General features: G+C 37.2%; 1 protein-coding gene across 2 annotated transcripts in view; it reads left to right on the top strand.

Moving 5' to 3' along the window:
* The window catches only part of TMEM86A (transmembrane protein 86A), a 41,267-nt gene extending 28,071 nt beyond the window's left edge, over positions 1 to 13,196 (top strand). The window contains exons 2-4 of one of the 2 annotated variants that reach the window (XR_005557600.1): positions 4,758 to 5,022; positions 6,881 to 8,587; positions 10,767 to 13,196. Coding sequence is in view for 1 of the 2 variants with exons in the window: in XM_039350782.1 (XP_039206716.1) it covers positions 4,758 to 5,022; positions 6,881 to 7,308 (693 nt within the window). In the remaining variant the exon portion in view is untranslated. Of the gene's footprint in view, positions 1 to 4,757; positions 5,023 to 6,880; positions 9,672 to 10,766 lie in introns of those variants that run through there. The other variant, XM_039350782.1, reaches the window with a different exon arrangement.
* Positions 13,197 to 18,378: the final 5,182 nt, after the last annotated feature.

The raw sequence follows: 18,378 nt of genomic DNA, 5'->3' as shown, positions 1-18,378 counted from the left end.
TATGGATATCAGCTCTGCAATTTCCCACAGCTGAGGAGAGATGCTCTGAGGGGATGCAAAAGGCTCCTTTTGGTAAGAAAAGTCATCTTTGAGACAAATTTGGACATATATTTGATTTAAGACAATCTCATCACCTTATTACCTGGAAATTGTATACAGTAGCAATTTGCATGTGATCCAGTGCCCTCTCTCAGATAATACTGATTATGTGAAGAAACTGCAGCAGTTTCTCATTACAATTAATAGATATGGGCTGCATAATCTGAGGTTAACATATACTGTATGACAATACAATGTTAGTTTTCTGTATCTATGCTGCATTCTGGTAGCTATCTAGATTTTTGCAGCCCAGATTTTGTAATGCACGATTTTAATGAATTTCTTAACAAATATAAAAATGAAACAAAAAGTGGAACCTGCAAATGTCATTTAACCAGTTCAAAGTAAGCTCTCTCTTTCTCTCAAACGCTAAATATTACAAACTATAAGACAGCATAGATACAAAAGAAATAAATACAGGGAAGAAGATTAAAAAGAAAGACATAAACAATGACATTTATCTAATTTTCTACAGTACAAGAATATTGGATCACACAGAATTATATTTATTTTTCCCTTGTTGCTATAGAACCAATTCAAAAGCTGAGAATTGACAAATTTTATTAAATTACCCTTTAGACTTTGGGAAACAAATATCCTTGTAGAAGTATATAATCATTTTTTCAGGGGAGCATTGTTCAAGTGCAATATAACCAAAGCTTCTGATACATAGAATAAATTTCAAAGTTCTGGATATAATTTACCAATATATATTAAACTATTTTATTTCATTCCAAACAACTGCTTCATCACAGTGTTAATGTCAAATCAGAAAGGAGCATGGCCAAATCCTGCATAATAAAGTGCCTTCAAATTTATTACATATCCAATATAAGAAGGATGGTGACTAACACTAAATCTACCTCCCTCCCCAATTTTTATTGAATTGATATATATTTGGTATTCATAAAAATTGGGACCATTGATTTCGTAAGAAAAGATGCTCCAATTCATAATTTTAAATTTCTCATAGGCTATCCAATTTTTTTTTAAATTTAGCTCAGATCTAATAGCCTTATTGTAATGCCGTACTGAGAGAAGAGTCAGAAGTGAAGAGGTGAATCATATAGTTTGTATTGAAGCTTGCTTTGTAAATGAAGGTGATGAAATTAAACTGAGAACAGTAAGAAACAAATGAAGAGTGGTGTGCTTGGAAAAAGATCCAAGGTTTGCAAAGATACAGAAAATTCTTTTAAAAACACCCGGACAAGTTAAAATCCACTCAACACAGCCCAGTTATTACCACTCATGCCTTTTACTTTAAAATATAGATTAAGTGTTGGAAAAGTAAAATGAAATATAGGAAGAATGAAATGACCTGTTGTCAGGATGGGCTGGCTTTTCACCTAAAAGGGGAGCATTCCATTTGGTTGAAGGAAAGATGGCAAGTCACTCCTGCATCTTCCATCTGTATGCCTCTATTCCTAAGCCCTTTCTCTATGTCAGTATTATTAGAATAAATCTCCCTGTCACAGGGCCCCCATCCATAGAAAATACCCCTTTTCAGTGAAGCTACCACCATTTGCAAGTTGTAGAATCTCTTCTGAATAAATGAAAAAAAAATTCGTTCTCATCCCTCTCTTTTAAGCACGCCGATGAATGCATTATTTAAACATATTGATTTGAATGTTTTCCAGAACTTTTATAAATAGAAACAGGATTTATTGTCACTGAATTAGAATGTGTGTTGATGGACAATGCCAGTTTAAATTTGTGAATCATGTCTCATACAAAATACTGAAAACTTTCTAAGTTCAGCAATACATTTTTTCAAGGGGAGACCAAGCAATACCAAAAGAACTGCTTAGTAAACTTTTTTTCCCTAGTAGGCTATTCTATCCTACAGCATTTAGTAATAGTAATAGTAGTAAAGTTGGAAGGGACCTTGGAGGTCATCTAGTCCAACCCCCTGCTCAGGCAGGAAACCCTACACCATTTCGGACAAATGGCTGTCCAGTCTCTTCTTAAAAACTTCTAGTGTTGGAGCATTTACTGCTTCTGAAGGCAGGCTGTTCCACTGATTAATTGTTCTCATTGTCAGGAAGTTTCTCCTTAGTTCTAGGTTGCTTCTCTCCTTGATTAGTTTCCACCCGTTGCTTCTTGTCCTGCCTTCAGGTGCTGCTATCATGTCCCCCCTTGTCCTTCTCTTCGTTAAACTAGACATACCCAATTCTAGCAACCATTCCTTATATGTTTTAGCCTCCAGTCCCCTAATCATCTTTGTAGCAGATGTTATTGCTGTTGTAGAGACCAATGTGAAATGATATATTTTTAAGTGCTAATAAAGGTGAATTGCTTTGGAAAAGCTATTGGATGGAACACTTTGTGCTGTTTCTAAATATTTACACATTTATCCAGCTCATGGTAAAAAAAAAAAAAAAACCAGGTTCTTTGGCACGGACTTATTAAGGCTGATTTTTTGTGCACTTATTGAAAATCAAATTCTAACCCATAGGCCTATAATTTCAGTGTTAAGAGTATAAATTTAAAATTGTCATAAGGATGAAAGCTAACCAATAAAATATAATGAGGTAATGTAAATACAGTGTTATTCATTGAAAATGTAGAAGGTTGGGGACATAATTTGCCAAACAAATCACAGTGATGGGTTTGCATAGAATCAACTCAGAAATGGGCCTGTCATGGAATCATGGATGTATTATTGCCATAATTAAGGCCAATGTTTATTTGGGTCATTCTGAATTTAAATTCCTAATCTTTGCAGTCTTAATCTTGCAAATTGACGATAAATGAGGTCAAATCATTAACATTAGCTGTCATGTACCAGAAAAGTGCTAGGACTAAACATATTTCTAAAGCAATTAAAAAAAAATTGTAGAAAAGGTAAATTAACACAATTAAAGGAATTCACATAATTTACACTATCAGGAAATTTGATTCTATCTAATATCATGTTGAGAAATATTTATTGAATGATAGTGGATGAGTGGTTATAGCTGTGTAAGGATCTTGATGATGGTAATGACTTGTCGAAGACTTTTGTAAACTTCTTAGGAAAGGCTGAGCAATCCATATCTGCAACTATATGCTGCTGCCTACCCATTTTGCACCATAACATTTGGCTGCAAAATAGCTGACTATTCCTAGTTTGTCCCCTTATTTTCAAGCAAACTTAAGTGCATTTCATCTCCATGCATTCAGTGGCATTACCACATCACTGGACATACACTCTTGCTTACCTTGAAAGCCAAAGCAATTTAAAAAGAGTCATTCTGATCTTGGCTAAAAAACATTGTCTGCACTTGATCTAGCCTAATATTCCCTAATCCAGCGCCCTTCATGCTGACCAAAGAAATTAAAAGAGTAAAGGCTCACACATCTTGAAGGACCCCTTACACCTTAATACTTTCCAAAATTCTGCCTTCCTATATATGTATATAAATAAATGAATGATGCCAGGAACTGACTATAAAGCAGCCTACGCCCTGCTACCACTATGGTTTTGGAAAATTACATTTGTTTGAACATGTATAGTATATGCAGAGTAGAATGTACATTGTATATATGAGCGCATGTCTTGTGTGTGTGAGAGAGAACTAATCTTCAGAACAACTAATTTAGAACACATTTCAGTCCTATGTATAAACACTAGTACAGTATATGTAAAAATCCTAAGCGTAATCAGACAGATGGATGATGCTGATACTTTGCAGGAAGTAAATCTCTGTTCTTGGCATGGAAAAGCTCTGAGGCTAAACAGCTGATGACATATGGAGAGGGCAAAAGTATGGTACATATTTGGGCCAGGAAGAAATGTAATAAAACTTTCAACTTAACTTTTTAAAGTACAGAATTTGCATAGCAGTTTTAAACGCAAGTTTTGTTTTTGTTTAAGGACCCACCTCAGCTAACCGCCCAAGAAAGCAGAACTCTTGAAACAGGCATTGTCTCAAAAGGAAACTTTTATTAGGGGGTTAGTGACAGTAGGGAAGCCAAAGCGAGATCTGGGGAAAATCCCGCTCAAACGGTATAGTTCAGGGGTAGGCAACCTCGGCTCTTTTATGACTCATGGACTTCAACTCCCAGAATTCATGAGTCAGCTATAGGAATTCTGGGAGTTGAAGTTCATGAGTCATAAAAGAACTGAGGTTGCCTACCCCTGGTATAGTTAAACTAGCAATATTCCTCCTCCCACCAGAGTCATTTGGTGTTCATTTGAAATCCAGCCAATTCACAGGTGGTACGTGCATCTCAAGGTCTTCTTTCCTTTCTCTGTCTCCCTGATAAGGGAGACACATTCCTTTCTCAAGTGGATAGAGGCAGGAGAAGAAAAGGAGAAAGTGAAAGTTATCCCAGCGAAAGTAAATATCCCCCTCCCCCCAGTAGAATGGCAGGTCCCAAAACAAAAGCACAAGAATATATATGCTGGATAGACAATAAGGATTTGGGGAACTGACACCTGAGGCTAAACAGCTGATGACATATGGAGAGGGCGAAAGTATGGTAAAGTTCAAGATATTTTTGTTGTTGGACAATGCTGCTGATCAGCAAGATTTTTGAACGAAAGGGGAAGCAGGCTGCCTGGACCAAGAGGAATGATTTGGCACTGTTGTTTATCGCTATTCTTTGGGCCTCTATGGCTATGGAGTAGACCTGACGGGGAAAATAACTTAACATCTGCTTCTTGTTTCTTCTAGGTGAAGAGTGAAGGCCCTAAACTCGTGCCCTTTTTCAAAGCCACCTGTGTCTACTTTGTCCTCTGGTTGCCAACCTCCAGCCCTTCCTGGTTCAGTGCCCTGATCAAGTGTTTGCCAATCTTCTGCTTATGGGTCTTCCTGCTGGCACATGGGATCAATTTCCTGACAGCCCATCACAATGCCTGTAGGATCTTTGCTGGTTTGATATTCTCTGCCCTGGGAGATGCTTTCCTCATCTGGCAAGAGCAGGGCTTCTTTATTCACGGTTAGTGGGTTTGCCTGCTTTGAAAGGGGACACAGAACCTTTGGGGAAAATGCCCAGTACTGTTTTGGTACAGGAACTGGAACTGGTCTGTTCCTGTGTGAAGCTTTAGTATATATAACTAGAGATGTGGGGAGCAGTACCAAGAGACGGGGACGAGAAAATGTCATGTTGCTACAGGGAAGGAAGATAATGCCTGCCCTAACTTCTTTACTTTCAGTCCAATTACCCTGATTTGAGTTGCAGAATGGGGAGAAAGTGGATTAAGCCATGTAGCTTATACAGGAATAGATCTATTGGATAGTGAAGGATCTCTCCCCTGAAATCTTTTCTGTTGTCTGTTCCTCTATTATTATTATTTTTGTCACAGAGTAAAATTCACTATAGCCTTTGTTATCCCTTGGTATCCTGAACTAATTTTTCTAAATCACTCCTGCCCAGGTGTTGAATTAATAAACCAAGAAACAAATGTATAAACACAATCGATGCCAGAGAACGGTAGTATTTTTAGTTTGTCATTCACGCAGCCCAATTACGCTTGAAGAAATGAAGGTGTGACTTTTTGTGACATCTTTTCTGGCAGGAGACATCAACTGTTTTTCTAAGAGTTACAGGTACAGTTTCCTGTAATATACGTTCACTAGTTTTGCCCTATCAATACATTTTGCAGATTTTTGTTGTAATCCAAGGTATCCTTTCAGTATCAGAATTAAGCCAGTCATTTCATCTCCAAATAGTGGGTTTTACCACTGTGCACAAGCAGGTCTGTAAGTGAGGACAGCTGGGTCTGTGTCAGGCTCTCCTTGGCTAGCCAGGCAGAACGGTTTTCCAAAGACCCAAACTCTCAAACTGGAAGATTTATTGTAGAAAAGATGTGAAGACCTTACAATACAATTCTGCCAGCTGCTGGTTTATCATACATAAGCTCTGTTTCTGATAAAATCAAGATTCAGATTCTTGTACCTCTTTTTCCTACTCACATGATGCAAAGGGCTAGAAGCCATTCTTCTTTGAGTGGGAGAGACAATCTCTATCTGTTTCTTGTTTTTTTTTTTTTTAAAAAAAAAAACAGAACAGAGCAAAACGTAATAAATATAAGGTGTTTTCTTTTGACTGTGTGAGAAAGGCTCTCTCAGTCTAAAATGGCAGGGCCATTTTTACATTCTTTTTGCTTACTGCAAAGTGGAAGGGGAAGCTGATGTTTTCTATTTCACATTTTTTTCGTCCACAGTGAGGCAGTCAGATATTTTCAAAAAAAAATATTGGACAACCATTTGTCCAGAATGGTATAGAGATGCCTGCAACGGGCAGGAGATTAGACTAAAAGGCTTTCAAGGTCCCTTTCAGCCCTATGATTCTATGATTTAGGGAGGCCATTTCTGGGTTGCGAACAATCCAATAGTTACTAAAAGGCAGCAAAGCACTACATTTTTTCTGTATCTCTTTATGCTCTCTAGGGGTTATCTGGATTTATTTTTTTTAAGCTAACATCTAATAACTCCAGAGAGCTTTTTAGCAAACATAAAGCTTGATCCCATGGTTAGCGAAGTTAATGCAACATGAGTCTCAGGTCTTGTTATTATCCTGTTATGGAATTCCCTATATAGACATACTTTTCAAAAATATGTTTCATACTTTTGCAAACATTGATGTTGCCAAACGTTTGCTGGTGTTTCCCAATTGTGGCAATGGCACTGTTTTTGTGAGGTAAATGGTGGCATTTGCAGAAATGAATTGGACCTAGCATACAAGATTTTTTCAGTTGTAATTTTTTGCTGAGCATTGTTCTAAAATTATTACTGTGGCATATGTGAAATACTTGGTTCTCTACTAATTTAGACCATTTCTTCTCCTTACCCAGGCTTGTTGATGTTCGGTATTACACACATACTGTATTCCTCAGCATTTGGAATTAAACCTTGGGACCTGAAAGTTGGCCTTGGGATTGGCTTGGTATCCAGTTTCTGTTACACCTTCCTGTATTCCTACCTCTCAGGCCCGTTTACCTATTTGGTAGCTGTCTACATTGCCTTAATTGGCTTCATGGGCTGGCGGGCTATGGCTGGTGTGCAGCTTTGCAACGACCTTTGGACTTGGACCAAGCTTTCTGCTTGCATCGGTTCCGTGCTTTTCATGGTGTCTGACCTGACTATTGCAGTCAACAAATTCTGCTTTCCTGTCCCCTACTCACGGGTCATCATCATGGCCACTTACTACGCGGCTCAAATGCTCATTGCACTTTCTGCAGTGGAGAGCAAGGATGAAGACGTTTTCAAAAAGAGAAAATAGAAACTGATGCCCGTGCATCCACCAGCTCTGTAGGGCAGGAGTCCTCTACCTTGGCAACTTTAAGACTTGTGGACTTCAACTCCCAGAATTCCTTAGGCAGCAAAGCTGGCTGAGGACTTCTGGGAGTTAAAGTCCACAAGTCTTAAAGTTGCTAAGATTGAGGACCCTTGCTGTAGGGGATGCTACAGCTGCACTCATCCTGGAGGATGCTTCAGAATCTGTGACTTCTTTGAAGCTTTTCTTTATAGTATTTGGATGATCTTGTCTAGTCCTGTTGATTGGAGTATGGAACTCCCTCTGGAGATTTAGATTGTTTTAGAGCACGGATGTCAAACTCAATCGCCTCACATGACGTAACATGATGTATCGCAACGTTTTTTGCCTTTGTGGAGCCAGGGTGGGCATGGCCTATGCATGATGCATCCGCCCCGCAGACCACCCGTTTGACACCCGTTTTAGAGTATTTACTTCCTGACTCTTGGAAACCTCTCTTAACACATTAGTATATTTGTATAATACAGAAACTGGTGCTGAACATTCCAGTGGGACAAAGCTCGTTTCAGGACAATATTACTATTAAATAGGGTAGGCAATACACTGGAATTTAAGAGCTTTTCCTTCAACACGGAATGTGCAAAATCACACAAAAAGGAGTCTCAGTGTTGCCTAAGCATACATTGCAATAGAATTGTGAATCATTATGAGTCTACACAAGAAATCTTTGGGACCTGAAAAATACCACAAGATGTAGGAGCACTCATGATAATCACTATGGGTATTGTAATATATGCTGTCCTTGGGAGAAGTCAGTTTAAATTCCAGATTCATGAAATCATTTATTTATAGGCCATGCATAGCCTTTTATTATTATTATTATTATTTTGGTGAATGTGAATTCTGCAGAGCATCTGTTTTTCTGCAGACTTTAAAAGCAACAACAAAATGCAATGAACTTCTCAGGCTGGTTGAAGTTGGAGACAGGAAAAAATGTGGGGGAAAAAAAGGGTTTTAACAATAAAACAAGTCATGCTGTGCAGTGAATCAGCTCTTCCAAGGGAAAATGTCCAACGTTATTAGTGCTGAAACACTAAGAAGGACACTTGGGCATTTTTAAGACACCAGCTGCTTTGTGGACATAATTGATTGGCCAGGAAAATCACCTTTTTGTACAAGATTCTCAGCCTCTTTTCCTCTCCACAATCACTGTCTTGAAAGAGACTGCATACACAAGATTCTGGTTATGATGCCATGAAGAATGACTGTGAAATGGATTTCTAAGGTACATTTGCAATTCATCCTTCACCTATGGACTATTTAAAGTGAAGCAATGGCTTCCAGGCATTTGCTCTCATCTTTCTGTACATGCACACATCAATGTTATCCCTTCACATCCAGCCAGAGCTGTAGACTTTGCAGGTGCCTTCATGCCTACAGCTGCAGCATGGATCATGCTGACAGGCACAGCCAATCACCAAAGTGCTGAGAAACTATCGCTTCACCATGCTCCAAAATCACTCATTTGCTCATTTTCCTCTCGCAACAATGTACTACTGCCGGCCAACCTGGGTGGGAAGTCCAGTGGTGTGCTGGCACTTTTCCTGGTTTTGTGGCATTCAGTGTACAAAATGGGTTCTGTTGACTCGCAGTGCAACAATCAGTGTGAAATCACTTGGGTCCATCCCCTTCTGGTTTGCTCAGTGGCGTTTTGGGGGGGGGGATCATTTCCCCTATGTATTTTTCTTACTACCTTTTTTCTCCACATTCTGTTATATATGATCATGTCAGTGTTTATTTCTTAACACTGTGGTTGCTTGATGCCATTCAGATTTGCTAGAACATACTCAGAATTCTTTGTCAGCATTAACAGCTGTAGACCATAGGAGTTGTAAGACACCAGGGGGGAAGAGCAATGTAGAATGTAGAGCAGGGGTTCCCAATCCCAGGCTGCTGCCCAGTATTGCGTGCCCACGTGCACAGCTTCATTTGCACAAGTGGCAGGCGTGTTCGCTTGTGGCTGAAGCTCCATTTGCTTGGCACCACCTCTGCTCTCTCCCTCTCCTGGCCACCACTGCCAGTCCACAAAGCTGGAAAAGTTCAGGACCGCTGATGTAGAGCATCTTATTAGATTCTCCCATCGTATTATTTCATGAGGATTCTCTTTCTGCTTGCAAAAGTAATTGTGTAGAAATATAGTCATGGGAGTTGTATTTTGTACATTCTATACAAAATGTTTATAGTGAAAATTGTTGGGAATTCTAAACATTTGACAACTGAAGGTTCTCATTCAACAATCACTTGTTCAAGAACTGTTTGAAGTTATGATGGTGCTGAATGAGTGGTGTATATATGTGTGTGTGTGTGTGTGTGTGTATATATATATATATATATATATATATATATATATATATATATATATATATATATATATATATATGAGAGAGAGGGGGGGGGGGTGTTGCTTAATAGTAACAAGTGCCAGAACTGCTGTCAGTAAGCAGCACAGTTGTGTGACCTTGCTCTTTACAACTGCATCACTTAGCGATGGGAATTCCAGTCCAAATTGCTGTTGTTAACCGAGAACTATCAGTGTTGAAAATATTTCAGCTTGTATCATCCATCCCCTTTTACACAGCTGTGTCCTATCAGCCAAAAGTAATCCTAGACAACCAGCCCATAGTCTCAATGATCCCATGTTTCTCAGAGATGCAATTCTACTCCAGATTTTAACCATGAAAATGGAAGATGCATTTTAAGACTTTCCCTAATTATTCCATCAATACATTACCATCAGTTCAGGAAACTGGGAAATTTTGCCGTGCTATAAATGGATGTTGTCTTTACTACTGTTTCATTATAGCAGCATATTTTGCAGACAGCTGCTAGAATACCATAGGTTTCATTTGTGGAAGCAATTATTCAAGGAATAATTCAAAGTCAAACCATTCTGAAATCATTTTGTTCCTTTATCCCTTATTCCAAGAAGAGGGAACAACAAATAAAACATACAGCTTAGACTTTAAGTAAGACTTGAATGACCACCGAGTGATTTTCAATGGGCATTGCTTGCTGATATCTCTCTGATGAAGACCCTCTCTGATTTTATATTGGGGTAGAAATCTGGCCAGATTTTAAATCAACCTAGCAATAAGGGACATGATGACATCCAAATTTTCCAACTGCTTCTTTTAAAGCACAGACCTCATGCTGCAGAGCTGTTCAATGAACCAGCCTCAGGGGACCAAGGCTGCTTATCGTATTTGTATTTCATAACTGATTTGGTTTTTTTTTCCTTAAAAGAGTTAACTGATCATATGACATTTTTTATGTATCTGTTCAGTTTGGCTGATTATGATCTCTTCTGAATTAGGATGCTTGACCTGAGACTGCTTAGGCAGCTGCTCATAAAGAGAACTGATTCATACGTGACTTAGCCTTTGAATCTCTTTGATACAACTTAGGTACACTCTTGTTAATGTGAAAAAGAAGAGGAGGAGGAAGAAGAAGAGGAGAAGAAGGAGAGATGTGAGTGAATATGGACATATATGAGCCAAACATGGATATACATTTTCTGGTGGAAGCATTTTACATTGGGTTCTTTAGGTGATCTTTTTGTAATATGTCCTTCCAAAATTGAATAATAGGCATTCTAGAGTCTTTCAGTGTATTATGAAATTGTCTTCTCCATCTGTTCTTTAGTCTCATCGACTATCTTAAGTCTAGTACTGTGTTTAGATTAAGTTGTTGGTCTATTTGTTTTGACCTATAGAATTCCAGAATTTTAAGAGAAACTAATGGGTGTAACAGTAAATACATTCCTGCGTTAGTAGGGACCTAACATCTCATTTGCCACTGAAGCCTTCACAAATGGCTAACTGGTTTCAATATTTACATTCCCCACAAATGATAATGATGATGATGAAGATGTAAATAAAAGAACTATTGTGGCAAAAGACAGCAAAGATAATTCCAATAGTGATGGCTGCCTTGGGTGTAATCCCAAATAATCTGGAGCACCATCAGTTAATTGCAAAATACAATTTCACTTGAAATAGCTTACATCCTGTGACAATACCTTTAATATTATTAAACAATAATATTTATATATCGCAAGTTTTGGGGAAGGACTCAATAGGAAGACAAAAATGCCATATCCAGTCTAAATAACCAAATGACTTGTGACCAACCATAATAATAGTAATCATCTCTTTTGGGGATAGTCTTTTATATTGTCAAACACCCCATGCTATCAGAATGTCCTTCCTAATACTGAATTAAAGTCATCTTCCCCTGTAATTTAAGCATAGTAATTTCACCCCTGAACATCAGAGAACATGTTTGCTGCATCAGCCCTGTGACAATCCTTTGAATGTTTAAAGATAGCTATCATATTCACTCTTCAACCTCTCTTTGCCAGGTTTGGCTGCCAGCCCTTAACTATCTTTGTCATCCTTCTCTGGACATGATCCAGTTTGTTGATTGCAATCATACAACCAAAACTTAATTAGTAGTGTTCAAGGCAAGTATTGGTTTCAGAACTGCATTGAAGTTGCAGAGTAGAAAGAAGCCACTTTTGTTTTAAAAAAGGTTAAATATTTAGATTTGTTTCAAACCAGAGTGAGTTCAAATTTCTCAGTTTAATCTCACACAATTGAGAACTTTTCAGATCATCTACCAATGTAGTAAATGACAAAAACGTTTTTGGTTGTCCCTAGCTTACTTACCCAGATGTTAATACAGAGCTTGTCGCACATTTTAAATACTTTATAGTTTACCAGCAATACTTCCCAAGACTTCTACATATCCTATAAAATATGGTATGCGTGTATAAATATGAGTTAGGGGATTTTTTTTTAACATTGGGCATGTTGGCTTAACATATTCTCTAAAATTTTTCTGCTGTTCTTCAAAGGTTCATCAGAAAGGAATTGTTGGTTCAAAATGGAAATTATAGGTAGCATAATACATAAAATTCAACTGTGACATCAAAAAGTTGTTCTTGGGATAATCTGTCAGAAATCTGAACAAGTATAAAATATGTAATTCTATTAAATTTTTAAAAGAAACTCCACATTTTTATATATTTAAAAATTGTTAAATATATTTAACAAGCAGTGAAGTAATAGTGTTGGGTTGAGAAAAAAAAGATTACTGTTATTTTTTCATACAACTTTTAAATTTTACTATCAGTTTGGTTGTTTTCTAATAACAGCTATGATAACTCGGCTGAAAAAAATCTGTATGTCCACAAGAGGTTAATCAAACTCCGGATTTTTAAAGTCCAGTACAGTCCAGGATCCCCTTAACTCACAAGAAAAAGTTGTGAAGGATGCTGTTTCCTAGAAATTGGGAAATTAGGGCAGGCTGATGGGCTTAAACGAAAGGCCTGATTTGAATGACAGAGCTAACAACATGGATAATCTTTAATGTTGTTGGATAACATAGTCAACATTTCATTCCTGATAGAAATTGTGACTCATCTGGATGAAAGAGAAATAAGAGGATTTAGCAAACTGATGTCTCAACTCATCCACTCTCAGAATGTACTCTGTTCTGTGCTCTGATCATCACAGAAATCCTGTACATCTGAAGTTTCTCTAAATTATCCCAATTCTGCAAAATATGTTTAACATAAATAATCCTATTTTTTTGGTGGTGTTTCTTCTGGGGATGAAAATCTGAAGGAATGGAATGGGGGATATGAAATGTTCTTTCACATTTTTTAACTCATATTTTCTATGCTCTAGGACTCAGAAAGCAGGTGATGGTTATACAGGTAGTCCTCAACTTATGACCACAATGGAGCCCAAAATTTATGTTGCTAAGTAAGACATTTGTTAAGTGAGTTTTGTCCCATTTTATGACCTTAAATGAATCATTCCAGTTGTTAATTTAGTAACATGATTGTTAAGTGAATCTGGCTTCCCCATTGACTTTGCTTGTCAGAAGTTCACCAAAAGTGATCACATGACCATCATAAATATGAACCAGTTGCCAAGCATCCAAATTTTGATCACATGACCATGGATATGCTACAACGATCATAAGTCACTTTTTTCAGTGCAGTTGTAACTTTGAACGATTAGTAAATGAATTGTAAGTCAAGAACTACCTGTATAGTTCCTGAGTTCCTTTCTACAAGTGATTGGAAAGATGCTTCCCTTCTTAGAATATATGCACATGTCTGAGAAAGAAAGTGACTGAATGGGAGAAAAAAGAGTCATTAATCTAAAATATAGGGAAAATTCTCTGCATTCATACAAATGTCTTTCATTTTGCTACTGAATTAACTAATTTTCTGGGCTCCGTTACATTAAAGGATAAAGAAGGTGGGTTCCCACAACATAATAAGCCACAAAAAGCCTGACTAAAGTTCATATCAAGGTTAGCATTTTATGCAAAAGAACTATGAATTCTTTGGCACATCTTGTTAAGTATCTTCTGTGGACACCACCTTTTGTAAGGTCAGCATCCTTCTTCCTTATCCCTCATTAGATTATTATAACTAACTAAAAGTGTGAATTGCTCAGTGAGAAATAGACTTGCTTCTGGATACATGAAGATCTAAAAGGGGATCTTTTAAAATATTGAAAGATTAAGAAAAGTGAATAAAATCAATGCGAGGAGCATATCTGATGGTAGATAAATCATGTAGATAGAATGTTTAAAAGATTTTCTTTGGGGAAAAAAAAACCCATTATTTTTTCTGAGCCAAAAGAAAAAAAAACCCGAACGAACACATTTTAAGATGACTACGATAAACCCCAAGGAGAAAGAGAAAAACCTGGAGTTTTGAATGTTAGATATACGATTCCATGACATTATCTTTTAGTCTGGAATGTTTGTTCATTCCCTTCTTGCAGGTATCTCTGGAACACTTCAGATTTGCTTGTGGAAATTGCAGTACATGTCATTGGATCCAATTCCTTGAAAGAGGCTGGATCATTGCAAAGGAGAAGGCAGCAATGTTGATAGGTTGTAGTGGCATTTTCAGCATAGATGAAAATAATCCTTGTCAAATTGGGGGAAAGATTCTTGGCTTTAATAAAGGGTTCCTGGACTGCAGTTGTATGGATCCTAAAGGCCCATGGGATACTTTACATTATTTCCTTCCTAAGGACCTGAACTGAGAAAGGAAGTTCTCGCATCTCCTCCCTATCCTGTCGAAGCCTTTCTCCTGTCCCTTCCTCCAGCCTTCTTTGGGGCATCAGAGCTCAGAGATTGCAGAGGAAACATTGAGACAGATCAGGTTGCTTGTAGGAGCAGATTAGTGGACACATCCCATTCAGGGGGACCATACCCGTTCCATCTTGCAACATGCCTCAACCCAGAGTAATAAGTAGATTAGCTCTGGAAGTCATCAAAATGTTTTTCTTCCTTTTTTTGCATTCTTTTCAAAGGGAAGACATTCTTCATCTCTTTTTGCAAACGTGTTCTCCTTGGATGAGACCATTAAGGTGCAGGGACTATCAGAGCCTCTAATGTCAGAGACTTTCAAACTCTACCACACTTCCAGAGTTGTTGTTATTGTTTTATTTAGAGGAGCCGGTTTTCCTGCAATAACATCTTTGCCTTTCTGAATTACAATGCTTGCCTACCTACCTCACAGGGGTATTATAAGAAATATGTGTGATTATTCTTCAAAATGGAAATCATGTATGTAAGCACATGCATATTCATATATACAGCATTCAATTCATGTTCTGGAGTTTGCATAAGTGTTTTAAAGAATGCCATGCTGTTTTCAAGCAACATTTTAGAAAAAAATGTGAATACAATGGCCAAGATTTTAAAGTCCTGTTTATCTGTACTGAAGAGGTGAACAAAACTGAAATTAACAGAGTGAAGGGAAGAAAGACATTGGGGTTTTAATTTGGGATCATTAATTTCATTGTTTGCAAATGTTGCTACATAGTTCTTATAAGTACCTTATGCTGTAAAAATGACATTTTGCTTTGCAAGATTTTATTATTGTCAAACTTTGCATAAAGTGTGTGTGTGTGTGCGTGTGTGTATGTATGTATACACACACACACAATAATAGCCATCCTGTGCTTCATTAAAACTCGGTCTCCCCATATTGTTGCAGTCAGAAACACTCTCAGTTTGGCTTATTCATGCAGGGATAACAGAGAGTAGGTGGGATAGGGTACAGTAGAATATAAAATTAGAATAGAATAGAATAGAATCACAATCTTGCTAAATCTCTTTATAAATCAAATTAACTTTTAACTGAATTGCCCAGTTCTCTCTACATTGTCATCACAGTGAAAGAAAACAGTTAGGTGAAGGCCTTTATCAGCTTTGCATAAGGCATCTTTTGACTGTATTAAGAATGGCAATACTGCCATTCCCAAGGCAGATGAAAAACAAATCATATTTTTGTGCCAGTCTTCTCAGAAGATACAATTGAGGACAACAGTAGTACTACTTAAGACTTGGCTTTCAAAGGAGCTGTAAAATATTTTCAATAAATATGATGTACAGTGAAGTATGAGCTGTTGGAAATCTTATATAGCAATAGACCTATTGGCAAAGGTATATGCAATACCTTTCAATCCCATTTCTGTGATTTGTGGATCTCTTTTTAAAAGATAAATTTGCCAGCATGTGCTTTTTCTGTTCACGTCTTATGCTTTTAGGTGTACATTTAGAACATTTTTGATGTGCCTCATGGAAAAGCAGAAGCAGTGACGTATTAATCAAAGACATATATTACAGCATGTGCTATTATAGACAGGCTCACTTTCTCAAATATGAAGATTTTCATTTGAGAAAATGGATATTCTCAAATAGAATTGATCTGATGAAATGACTGTCAAAAGGCCTTCATGCCTTTAACACTTACAGCTGCTTCTCTGAGTTGGGTCCAGAGATAACACATGCAGGACTCAGAACAATTCACCAGCCAACAATTAGTGGCCAAAGACCAGAATAATCTGGTTTTTCTATTTCCATGTATTTTAACATGTTATGTATTAGCAGCTGCAACAAACCTAGAATTTCCAATGACACTTCCATCTACATTGTCCAATATGTTTTTGGGAAGATTATAAATTAGGAGCTGGTTTATACTCTGGTACATTGTAGAAAAAACTAGGCACTGTTGAATTTAACTCCTCAAATCAAGTTCTGAGAAGAGACAGTGATTTGTATTCCTCTACTGTAAAACATTTTGAGATGAATTATGCTTATGTTAGTAATTTGTCAGTTGTTGGCAAACCCCTATTCCATCCCATTCAATTCCCTGTGGTTAAAAAAAAAAAAAAGAATAAGAGTGATTTGGGAAAATTGACAATGCTGAAAAAGGTGAAGCTTTTCCCTTACTGTATACCATAGCTAACGCTGCAGCTATCAGAATGGCGTTATTAACTATGATCATGAAAAAAGGGAACAGATATGAGGGTCTTCCTAACAATCTCTCCTTTTCCTGCTGGTTTGAGGCATGAGATGTTTAGTTTTTTTTAAAAAAATAATGACACTCTTGAATTTGAATTTAAAGATGCTTATGAACACAGTAGTGGACTAGATATGCAAGGAGTTTGTGTGTTAGACCAGGGGTCCCCAACCCCCAGTCCGTGGACCAGTACCGGTCCGTGGCATGCCAGCAACCAGTCTGCACAAACAAGCAAAGCCCCATCTGCGGGATGCAGGCAGCACACAAAACCTTGCCCCCTCTGGTCCATGGAAAAATCTCTCTCCATGTAACCGTTCCCTGGGCCCCAGAAGGCTGGAGACTTCTGTGTTAGACTGATGAAGTGATGATTGATGGTACACAAGAAAGCATGAAGAGTAAGAGCATTCAAAGTTTTGGGGAATTCTGTTTGGAAATAGCATGCAGAACCCTCAGTAATGCCTTTTTCTTTTAGATGTTTCAATGGTTTGAGAATAGAGAGGGAATTCTGTTAGTATACAAAAGCAGTCCTGGAATAAAATGAAATAATGAGGGAGAACTTAGTAAATAATTAGAGATTTGCATAAATAAGTTCATACCATTTTTTCCCTTGTGTATTTGTTAGAGGTCTATTTATGGCATTTAATAGTCGGCAACTCTACAAATTGAATGATGGCTTCTAGTTAATATTATGTGATATGAATCAGACTGAGATAATGTCTAATGCATTACGAATTATTCTTTTACTCACTAATCAACAATGATTTCACCACTATACAAAACCAAGATAAATCCTGTTAGATTCCTAGTAATGCTTTCTTTAAAAATCCATGGAAATGGATCTGTGGATAATAATTGCAAAGATACTTGTGTTAGGATAAACTCAGTAGCAAATACAATGCAATTTTTTTTCTTTTGTGCTTAGTGTAATTTCTTTAAATTTACAGTATCAAGAATGTTCGGTTGTGTGCACGTCTGTGTATGTACAATGTATATGTGTGTGTATATATGTGTATATACAAATTTTTCAATATATAATATTGTATATAACATATAAATAAAGTGAAAATCTAGGCAAAAGAACCACATGTGTGGTGCATTATTTGGTAATTCTTGCTAAAACAGAAAGCAGGGGAAGTCTACCTTTCATATAGACATACATTTTATGAGGAAGTGTTGAAAGCTAACTATACTTATCCTGATAAGGATTAGATTAAGGAATGACAGCATAATTTATTAGGCTGCTAGGCAGAAAATGTATGTAGAGTATATTCTGTTGCTTCAGAGAGGTGTAGTAGAATGAATGGATAAAAAATTAAAGGGAAGCATACAGTGTCCTAATACTGAGACTGGTTTGAAATGTCCTATTTTAATAAACCAGTGGGTTAGAGTTTTGGGAACATTACATTAGTATCTCATTATCTTAAGATGTAATTAATGCAAAGTTTACTTGTTTATCGGGCACTCCAAGGTTTAAGTTGAAAGTGTAATGTTTTGGACTGGACAGGACACTAAGTCAGGTGTTTTCTGTTCTGTGGTGGCCCCACTTTGATTAATTCATAAGACTGGGAAAAGAAATAAAGATAAGAATATGATATCAAATTATATTCTAAAAACATTGAACCTATCAAAATACAAAGAGCTTAATTTACTGTGGATGAGCTATAGCTAAAATATTA

This window comes from Crotalus tigris, unplaced genomic scaffold, assembly GCF_016545835.1.
Source record: "Crotalus tigris isolate CLP2741 ecotype Arizona unplaced genomic scaffold, ASM1654583v1 scf7180000018354.2857554, whole genome shotgun sequence".
Lineage (NCBI taxonomy): Eukaryota > Metazoa > Chordata > Lepidosauria > Squamata > Viperidae > Crotalus > Crotalus tigris.
Note: the sequence above shows the minus strand (reverse complement) of the source record. Positions and strands in the feature narration are given on the sequence as shown.